Source organism: Vigna radiata, unplaced genomic scaffold (assembly GCF_000741045.1).
Source record: "Vigna radiata var. radiata cultivar VC1973A unplaced genomic scaffold, Vradiata_ver6 scaffold_43, whole genome shotgun sequence".
Lineage (NCBI taxonomy): Eukaryota > Viridiplantae > Streptophyta > Magnoliopsida > Fabales > Fabaceae > Vigna > Vigna radiata.
The window spans coordinates 1,461,456-1,472,686 of NW_014542924.1; the positions used below are offsets into that span (position 1 = coordinate 1,461,456).

Sequence of the window (11,231 nt, forward strand, 5' to 3'; positions counted from 1 at the left end):
TGAACAAATCCCCCCAAAGGAGGGACCAAAATAGGTATTAAACCTTATATTATTAATGTTACTTATCAACTTTTACAGTTCCTTTTAGTATTAACTAGTAATAATATAAAATTAAATATCAAGTGTTCCATTTCAATGTATTTATATATAATATAATTAAACAATTTATTTATTTATGCATTATCGACTTAAAATAAATTTAAATTTTTATTTTTTTTTCTCTTTTAAATAACATCTTTTGAGATATCTTCTTGGTGGATGACACAAGTTCTGTTCTTACAATAATTTATTTTTGTCATTCATTTCCACTCTCGATCCTCGCTTTCTTTTGCATTTATTTTCTACACCGAAACTCGACAACGCAACAATCCAAACACGCCTCCATAGTTGGGAAATTTCTACTACTAAAATATGCGATACAAAACAAAACGTCTGTAGATGCGATATTCCAGTGTGCGAGAGTGTCACTGGAAGTTCTGGATAGGAAGAGGGTGATGAATGCGTTTAATGTGAAAATTTTATTTTAGTTTTAAGAAAAACCTAACTATTGCCTGAAGCATGAAGAAAATGAAATTAAAAGGAAAATGATAATTAATTTCTTAAGAGAAGGGACACGTCCTCGAAAGCCACGTCATCTGTAACACCGAATTTCTTTTCAGTCTGGTAGGTAACGAGACTTTTCAATTATCAGATGAAGGGAAGGGAAGAGAAGAGGAAGTGAGTGTTGCTTGCTTAGTATCCAAGACAAGAACACAATAATAATTCGCCAAGCCATTTCAATTATCTTTAATTCCGTTTTATTTTATCTCCCGAATTTTTATAATTATTGTTATCATTGGCGTTACAATCTGAAAGTGTGAAGAGTGACGAAGATGGCGGAAGAAAAAGAATCAACGTCAATTCCTCTCAGTCAAGGGGATAATGCATCTCGCGATGATCCCGAAGACCCAGCCAAGTCTCCACCAAGCTCCCCCAACTCCTCCACTCGCAGGGTTCATTTCTTTTTTTTTTTTTTTTTTAAATTTTCCTATACCGTTTTTTTACCTTTATATTAGGCAAGGTTGTTGGATCTTGCTTCTCGTTGGCATTTTTTTTTCTTTTAAATTTATTTGGTGGATTTCAACGGACGAGTCAACTGAGAGCCTCGTCTCTTGAATTCGGAAAGAAACCTATTTTTACGGCTATGATGGTAGAGAATAATTAGAATGATATATAGAAAGACGTTTAAGCCCGTAATCTTAGGTATTGTGATCAATCTCGTTACCTACACGAGGGATCTGTATTTGTAGGATTTGACTAGCAATGGATTTTGTTTAAGATGGGTTTTATGTGTAAGAATAAGCCAGTGGCTTTGTGTGAAGACACGAATAGTTGAATGTCAGCTTTGATCAATTTCCAAGAGTGTGAAGTAGGAGTTGCTGATCCTAATTAACGGGGGATAACTCCATTTCTCAAAATATCCTTTTATAAGCTGAATAGTTTTTATTTTGGGTTGAATTTCTTCTTGTGAGATTGTTATTTTACAAATTTGAGTGAGACCAATACAGTGACTATGTTCTCAGTAAAGTTCGAAATGTGGTAGGTGTCACCGAGATTTGGTCCTTGGTTTGTTGTCCTAAAATGTCCTTACGTGTAATATCAAAATGAAATTCTTGTAATGATCCATAAAAAAGTCTAAAAATACGAAAAAGTCATTAAAAATTAAGACGTTATCCTAATAATTGAACTGCACTTCCCTGTTGTCCTGCATTATAAATGCTTCATGAGAAAGGCATACGACTTCTGGATGTTGGAATTCTAGACTGATTTAGTGAGCCTAGCTGCAAACATAAAAGATCATCTTGTGTTTTTGTGATAAGGAGTTCTGAATGTTGAAGATGAAGTTTGCAAGAGCTTAATGATTATCTGATATGCATCTATTTGTTGTGATATATAGATTATGACGTTTCATATTTTTTAAAGAGAAAATTGATTTCTGTCTTACTATTGGCGCATTCTGTGCACTTGTTTCAGGCTTGCTGCTTTGTTCTCCAGAGTTGGGTCTCAAAGAAATTTATGACTGGATGGTAGACGCAACTACTAATTTAGATGATTGATCTTTATCATTATTGTTGGTGTTTTGATATTCTTATTCATTCATTTGGTTTTTGAATCTGCAGTGTAGTTCTTTTTCCAGTTGCTGTTACCTTCTTTGTTACATGGTGGTTTATTCAGTTTATTGATGGTTTCTTTAGTCCAATATACTCCAGGCTTGGCATTGATATATTTGGTCAGTAATTTATTTTCTCGTCAATTAACATGTCTTTGAAAATTATATTTTCTCTCCTTAGATGTTTAGAATGAGAGGGATTTTTTTTTTTTTTTTTAGATGCTTTATATCTGGAACACAGAAACGGAGTACACAAATGTAGTGCATAAAACTAAACAATTGAAAGAGAATCTATAATTCTACCAATTGAGAAGGAAGACATCATTGTTTCTTTTGAGAGTTTAGTGGCTAATCTGGAACAACTCATTTGAATTATGATCTGGTTGTTGAGTGGATTTGTTATTTTCCTCAATCTTGATTCTTTATGGTTTTCTTTGATAAATTTATCTTCCTTCAACGTGCACGCACAAATAAAATGGTGTTGCAGACTTTTACATTTTTTCCTTTCTTTTTTAATATCTCCACTTGATGATCTGAATTCTTGGTACTTGACCTTACTTTTTGTTTACAGTGTGATGTCTAAAATGTGATGGCTTTTTGGTTCTGGTGCAGGACTTGGTTTCATTACATCATTAGCTTTTGTATTTCTTATTGGTGTTTTTGTTTCATCATGGATGGGAGCTACTGTTTTCTGGATTGGAGAATGGTTCATTAAGCGAATGCCCCTTGTTAGGCATATATACTCTGCATCCAAGCAGATTAGCGCTGCAATATCTCCAGGTATGCTATTCATAACTGCGTAGGTAAGTCAGAATTTAGCCAAAAAAGAGTTGTAGTGGTCTTAATTCACATAGATTAGCAGTATGCAACACGTAGACTGGGTAGCTGGTGATATTACAATTAGGAAGAATAACTTCTTTGTTAGTATCTTTTATGACAAAATGCGCAATATTCTTGTTTTTTGGTTCTTACCATTGTTTTTGTGCATGTTGTTGTATGTATGAAGAAAGGTGCCCAAATTGACTTGTCAGTTTAAATGGAATTTGTTTTTCATCCCCGCTCACTCACATATGGTTATGTCACAAACTGCTTGGTCAGTTTTAAAATTACCTATTTCATGCAAAATTATTTCAAACTAAATAAAATTTCTCTTGAGCAATCTGAATATGATGATGGAATGGTAATTGTTGTGGTAATGGTGATGTGGTATGTGTGTGTTGTACTGGTAGGGAATTTTTACTAGTAATGTATTAAGGAAGGTGTATTGGAGATGATGATTGTGCAAAAAATGTAGTTTGATATTAAAGTTGATACAAATTCACTGATCTAAGTTAAGTACATATATTGAATTTAGTTATTAGCTTTGTCAAGTTACTCATATTGTAGGCTATTCAATTATAGATTGAAGGCACACTTCAAATTGTTTTTCCTTATCGTTTTACCTCTCAACCTTTGATTTTAAGCCCAAGTGTCTTGCCAATCAGTTGGTTGTAGCTATCCTACATTGCTTATTTGTAGGCTATTCATCTATAGATTGACCATTTTCTGATATTGGAGACAAGGATGCAACCATTTGTCGTGATTTTTTTTGTGTAAATATTCTTTTCAGATCAAAATACCACTGCCTTTAAAGAGGTAGCCATTATCCGTCATCCACGTGTTGGTGAATATGCCTTTGGCTTTATTACATCAACTGTTACTCTACAGGTGCGTTGAATTGTCTACAAATTTGTTTACGAACCTACTTTTACTTATTTTGATTAAATGTATGTGATGGTTCCCTTTTTTATTTTTATAGCACATAAACTTCATCAATTTATTTATAATGCTTGGATGGACTTTTGGGAAATGGATGGACTTTTGGGAAAGTAATATATCTATATTATTGAAAATTGGAATGCACATACCATACATATTTGTACATGTATTATGACATGGTCCATTTTAACATGAATAACGGGAATTTACCTTCATTAGATTGAATAATCATTAAAATAACTTTTAAAGAAAGGGGAATATACTTCTGTAAAACATGGTTCTATTTTAATATTTGATACCCATACTTTTTCTGGCGAAGATAAACACACAACACCACATGCATTTATATGAGTCTTTTGAGATTTGAAGCAGCAACTTAAGCCTAACAAGTTTTGCTTCGAGTTTATTTAGTACATCCCTGGTTAGTAATGCTTTTATTACCATTCTTTTAAGTGTTAATTTATTGTCAAATTATGGGTTTGTGTTTGTCATTTTATATTTGCCTCATGTTCATATGAAAATAGCTTCATCATTGTTGAGAGAGAGACAAAGAGAGAGACAAGTGAGCATAGGATGATTCTAGACCACAATGTTTTATTTTATACAACATACCATGAGCCCATAAAGGTCTGAAACTGAGTAGACAAATACTTACAAGCTTTATCCCTTTGTAAAGTGTGAATATGGACACCAAATTAATTGTTGATTTCATTTAAAAAAGATTCAAAATTAGAAGATAATTTTGAATGATCTTTCTTTAAATATAACCACATATCACAGGAAATATGGTCTATATAAGTAACAAAATATCTTGATGCTAATGTAGAGGAAATACAACTCGAACCCCAAAGATCTGAATAAAACTAAAACAAAAGGGGATGAAACTTGACTAACAGTGTGACAAGAAAAATAACTTTAAATGTGCTTATATAATTGGCTAGCCTCATAAGGCAAAGAGTCTTACTTTGAAAGATCAGGGGTTAACAAAGAGTCTAACTTGAAAAGATTAGGGGTTAACTGTTTCAACCTATCAAGTTTGGATGTCTTAATTGAGCAAAAACTAGAAATGGGGATGTTGTTGCCAATCTAACAAGAGAAGACCTATTGTGTTGATAGAGGCCGTGAGATTAACATTCAAAGCCAATCGAATATTTATTCTTCAATCTCGCAAGAAAACACAATCTTTAATAAAAGAAATGATAATCAAGAGATTGTGTAAGTTGACTTATGGACAATAAGTTAAGGGAAGCTACAGGGACATAAAGGGACATCATGAATAGAAAGAGAAGGAAGATAAAGGATGATATTAACACCTCATGGCTGTGTTTGAGAACCATTTGCTGTGGTGATGATAGGATATAATGTGTATGATAAGAGGAAACATATTAAGAAGTAGTTGTGAGTTAGGTTGTTAGGGTGAGTGAGGTTTCATTTATATAGTTGGGGGTCATGGTATGGAGGGCACTTTTTGGATAATTTTGTAGATTGAGCGTTAGCTCTTTGTGAAGGGGAAACCCTTGGAGGAGAGAGTGCTCTCCTATTTTTGTGTTCTTTTCAGTTTATATAATAAAGAATATTACTCTTCTTTCTCTTTTCAATTTTGGATTCCTAACAAATCTGTCTGACTTGCCGGGTCTAGAAGTGGTGGAAGCATGGAAGGAAGAGTCAATACTATGGAGAGGTGGGCTAGTGAACAGAAAAGGGTGATAGCAAAATGGAGAGGAAATATACAAGAAATGAAAGAAATGATGCGGGAATCCAAGAATCACAAAAGGGACTCAAAAGGAAGTGAGATTACAGAGCAAGAAAAGGAAGGAGTGAGCAGGTTTTTCAATACATCGTGATAGGAAAGAAAGTGGTAAAGATGGGTATGGATGCTAAGAAAAAGAGTCTGAAAGGCATCAAGAAAGCAAAGAAACCCTTAGATGGAGGAGAAAATTCAATCAATTGGGAGGAGAAAAGAGAAGAGGATACCATTGACAATAATGGAACTAGGAAGGGTGAGGAAGAACCATTTTTCTTGTGGGTTGAAGGAGTCGAGTTGTCCATATTTGAAGGGAATGGCACCCAAGGTCAAACAACAAGGGCAACAAATGTTTTTGAAGTTCAGAACATCAAAGGATCAACAAAGGTATACCCAACCGTCAATAACATGGAAGAAAGTGTAGTCCAAGGGTTCAAGACCTGGCAACAAAAATCCAAGAACCTTTCTTGGGAAGATCTTTCTAAAGCCCTCTGTAGGAGTTGCAGGGGCAGAGAATGCAATGCCATTTTTAAAAAGTATGGGGTAGAAAATAGAATGCCATTGTTAGAAAATGGGCAACAATTAAACAACAAGAAAGGGTGGAAGATTACATTCAAGAATTTGAAGTGGGAAAGAACAATAGGGGTGAATTTTGTTATGTTCCTGATGTGCTGCCTAGTAATAATATTCAACATGATGGTTTAAGGGACATGGATATTCTTTATATCTATAAAGATATTGGCATTCTTGAGGAGGGTGGGTTTGATTTCTTGGCGCCAACGGCTGGGGGAATGCAAGGAGAGCTTTACTTGAGAGTTTGGCAACAATAACATGGACTGGTAGTGGGGAAAAATTCATCCAAGAATTCAAGATATTGGTGTCACAAGAAAATAAAACACCAGAAGATCAATTGCAAGGATTTTAATTTTGTAGGGCTGCAATCTAACATTCACAATCGGTTGCCACAACAAGATCTAAAGGACTTGATTAGAGATTTGCAAAGTGCTCTAATTGTGGGGGAAAGGCCAACAATGAAGAATCACACCCTCTATAGAGAAGAAAAAACCAAAACAGAAGAGAGATTTGTAATAGAAAAATAGAGTATGATGGAGTAGGAAGGGAATGCAACAATAAAGAGAGTTGAAGGTGGCGATGCAGCCAAGTAACAATTTTTCCCAAAATCAGATTTACATAATATGAATAAGAATTCATTGTTGAACTTAGATGTGATAATGATTGGAACATCAATGACATTGGAATTTTGGGATTCCATATTATTGGGTTCAGAATCTAGTATACAAAAACTACTCTCATATTGACCACCACCCAAGCCTCCAAATCTAAAATTGCAGGTAGTAACCAGTGGGTTCCCTCTCGATGATACGACAATATCACATTGTCATGGGATCAAGCTTCACTGTTCCAACCTTGAGGACAAGGTTGTTTTGTAGCAGCGTGTAATGATAGGATATAATGTGTATGATAGGAGGAAACATATTAAGAAGTAGTTGTGAGTTAGGTTGTTATGGTGAGTGTGATTTCCTTTATATAGTTGGGGGGGTCCTGGTATGGAGGGCACTTTTTGGATAATTTTGTAGATTGAGCTTTAGCTCTTTATGAAGGGGAAACCTTGGAGGAGAGAGTGCTCTCTTATTTTTGTGTTCTTTTCAGTTTATAAAATAAAGAATATTACTCTTCTTTCTCTTTTAAATTCTGGATTCCTAACAAGTGATAGAAGGTAAAATATTAGAAGTAGAAAGAAGAAGAAAGGGATTTATTACTAGCGATATGATTGGTGATCTCTCATCATCAAGGACATAAAAAGTGAGAAATGCCAACAAAGGAATTACCATTGTGTGCAACAACAACAGTGGGGCTTGAGGCTTGGTGATCTTCATACCAGTTTAGGAAGTTGTCATAGGAACGTGAGGAGATGTGATTCAAAGGCAATAAATAAACAGAAGCTAAAGCAGAGGCAGAACTTGAAGCAACCTATGCAGTGCAAGGAGATTGACCATGCAAGTCCAACCAATTATCAACCGTGTCTCGACCTGTGATAATGTTTTCACAAACAACTTCCTTTGTTGTCCTTACATGACAAAGTTTTGCTGTTACGAGATATAAGTAGAAGAGCCAACTGAAACAAGGAAGAGGCAATGACTCAAAGGAGTTTGGTAGGAACACAAAAGAGAAATTCCTAGATGTTGTTCATGTTGCTTTTGTGGGCTACCCAAGATTAGATCATAGACATGAGAATACTCTGGGTAGACTGTGTACTAGTTCAGGGACATGAAAAACTTTTGGCCATTTTGAAGCTCTATAACAGTGGTAGCAGGGGAAAGCAACTCGTTGAAGTCACATAAAAAGGTTAAATACCTTGTTCATAAGATGACATAGGCTTTAAGGATGGTCATGAAATCTTCACGAACCTGATAAAGCCACCAAGAAGTGTTTGTAAAAGGTTATTTGACCTATGTCTAAACAGCTTTGTAGGTTTTGAGTGCGAGATACATAGCAAAGAGATGGGTGAATGGTGACTCAAGTGATGCAACACAACTAAGTGTCAACTTTCTTCTACTGAGGAAGCTTTGGTGTGGGAAAAGTCATATTTTGTTTCAGTGAGATGCGGCTCATAACACTGTCCAACAAGCCAAAGTTCAATGTGAGAAGCCCAAGAGGTGTAGTTCTTTTGATCCAATAACAGACAAGAGCGGGGCACTGATGTGGCTGGTAAAAATCGAAGTGTCATACTCTGCAGTGCCAGAGGTACCAAAAGCAATACAAAAAAGTGGTAAAACATGGAAAAGAGCTGTCCAGACACCAAACAAGACTGAATCCAGGTCAAGGAAGCTCTGTTGATAGTGTCAGGAACAAATGCCGGGAGCGCCACTATGTGTGGCAGATATGGGCAGCACGTGGGAGAAGCATGTAGAGAGAGAGAGAGAGAGAGAGAGAGAGAGAGAGGAGGTGCGTGCAACCTCCCATAGCTATCAGACCGGCCATTCTTGAGGAGATGGTGCTAATAATGGTCTTTGTATCATAATAGTGGCGTTGGAATAATGTTTCAGGAAAAGTGATGAGAAAAAATTTAGAGTCCGATGAAAATTGGGTTCATCGGGATATTCCAAAATTAGCCTCTTGTCAGGCTTTATATATACCATGTTGAAGCATAGAGAAACAAGTAAGCATAAGATGAATTTCGCTCGCAGTGGAACTATTAAATTTATAGGAGAGAAAGCATAATTACAAAATATTTATTCCCGAATATCGATTTACCCAATTTTAGGTTAATAACATAAATATAGAATTAATCTAGTTAATCCTAATATTCAACGTTACTATATTTCAAAGATTCTTACAATAATAATCTCATTATATATTGGGCATCCTCCGATGAACTGTGTTATTTTCTGAGCAACTACTATTTTCACTGTTTTGTTTTGTTTGATATATTTAACCGCTGATTATATCCTTTTTTTCTCCATCGCAGAAAGATAATGAAGATGAAGAGCTTTGTAGCGTTTTTGTCCCTACGAACCATCTGTATATTGGCGATATATTTCTGGTTAACTCCAAAGATATTATAAGACCAAATCTTTCTATTCGAGAAGGCATAGGTAGATTCTCTTTCCGATTGTTTATTGTCAAGTACAGTGTTTACATAGGTTATAGTATTCGTATTCAACAATGTTATTGAGATATTGTTGGTATGTGATATGTGATATATTATTCTTATTCGACAATGTAGATGGAGAGATATTGTTGGTACATGATGTTCTTTTTACCTCACTGAAAGCGAACTAGAACTTTGTCATTTGATATTTTCTGCACGTTGAGATTCTTGTATCATTTGTATCTTTGTAATTCAATGGTGTAATGTTTGCGTTGTTGCTGATGCAGAAATCATTGTTTCCGGGGGAATGACCATGCCGCAGTTGATAACTCCGGTTGAAAGGGCTACTCGACCGAATGAAAGAATATCTTTAAATAGAATTGGATAAAGGATTAAATCTGTTGAAACCATGTGGGTGATGGAAATTATCAGTCTGAACCTCCATTTATTTTAATATACGAAATTTGTTGTTTAATATTTTGTTAATTATTGTCTGTTCCAAGCTGAGCAAGATAACTTGTAGAACTGTAGTTGTAAGCTTGTAATCACATCGCTTTTTTTGCTCTACCAGTTATCCCCCAACTTCAGGCTGACACATATTAACTCCAAAGTATTAATATATGCTCGAAAGTCTGCGTATTCTTAACATTAGATAGGATCTCTGTCTATATGTAATGGATGGAAATTTTATACCTGCTACTTTTATACTTCTGTTTGTCTGACAAGCCACGCGAAGTGTTATTAATTATTCACTTTACCAAGAGACATGTTTTAAATATAACAAAAACAGACCGTCAATTCATCATGGTATTAAAAATATTATTGTTTAGAATATACTTTATTGATTATGATAAAGGTGTAAAGTAATTAGTTTTGCATTGATATTTATCAAAGGCAAATACAAACTTGATCGTACACCTCTAAATACATTTTGACTCTGACGATACAAGACTTTCTTGATTGAGTATATGTCGGTGGATTAAGTTGATATGTATTGATCCACACATGTTTGTCCAAGTCAAGATTATGCTAATAAGATGGTTGGTTATCATAATTTACCATCAAGTTAAGAAGGAAATAGTTAACTCAAAATTATCATGTAATTGGATTATATGGTCCAAGCTCATCCAAAGGTCCATGAATAATAATATAAATAACATATTTTACAAGATAGATAAATTATGTTCAATAAGTACTGCATTTATTACTTGTTGATACCTTTGGCTAGTTTGAGTATTAGAGTATCTTTTATAAGCACAACCCTTACTTGTTTTGGAGATGATGAATACCTTTGAAGATGACGATTACTCCTGAAGTTGGAAGCTTGGAGTGTTTTGAGTGCTTATTAGAGTCTTTACAAGACATATCTAAGAATACAATCAATATTAGATGTTCAAGATATGATATAGTGAAATTTTTGTCGATTTTCTTGCTTAGTGTTAAGCTTGTGCATGAATTGAATTTTTCAAAATCTAGTAAAGATCCAATGCAGATTCAATAAAATATATTAGATCTATAATATGGATCCATCTTAACTAGATCAACTAAATTTAGATTTTTTTTCAATCCAATTTAAATTAGATTAAATGTAAATTGAATCCACTTTATCAATTAAATTAAATATAGTGAGATCGATTTAATATACTTGACTATTAGTTGATTAGATATGGGTTGCGTCGACTCCGCTTGACCTTCAACTGGATTTGACTTGGCTCAACTTTCAATTGGAGTTGGCTGACCTTAGGCTAGGGCTAGTAGACTCAAGTCAACTAGCAGTCAAGGTCATTTGACTTGGATTAACCTTTGGTTGGGCTGACTTGGCTCAACCTTTAACCAAGGCTAATTGACTCGAGTTGACCTTCAGCTGAGGTTGGATGACTTGGGTCAACCTTTGGTCAAGGCTCATTGCCTTAGGTAAACCTTTCACCTTGAGTCAACTTTTGGTTGAGACTGTCTTAGGCCTACCT

The 11,231-nt window shown here is 34.8% G+C and overlaps 1 protein-coding gene across 3 annotated transcripts; it reads left to right on the forward strand.

Annotated features, from left to right (window-relative positions):
• Positions 1–275: 275 nt before the first annotated feature.
• On the forward strand, positions 276–9,956 carry LOC106752762 (protein LIKE COV 2). 3 transcript variants are annotated; one of them, XM_014634519.2, is made up of 8 exons: positions 276–717; positions 856–992; positions 2,014–2,066; positions 2,160–2,269; positions 2,762–2,929; positions 3,759–3,856; positions 9,142–9,268; positions 9,552–9,956. In XM_014634519.2, the coding sequence occupies exons 2-8, from the start codon at positions 873–875 to the stop codon at positions 9,650–9,652; spliced, it is 777 nt and encodes a 258-aa protein (XP_014490005.1). In that variant the 5' UTR covers positions 276–717; positions 856–872; the 3' UTR covers positions 9,653–9,956. The 3 variants fall into 3 exon arrangements, with proteins under 3 accessions (XP_014490005.1, XP_022632943.1, XP_022632942.1); XM_022777222.1 differs by having other exon boundaries at positions 276–663; XM_022777221.1 differs by having other exon boundaries at positions 670–992.
• The last annotated feature ends 1,275 nt before the right edge of the window (positions 9,957–11,231 follow it).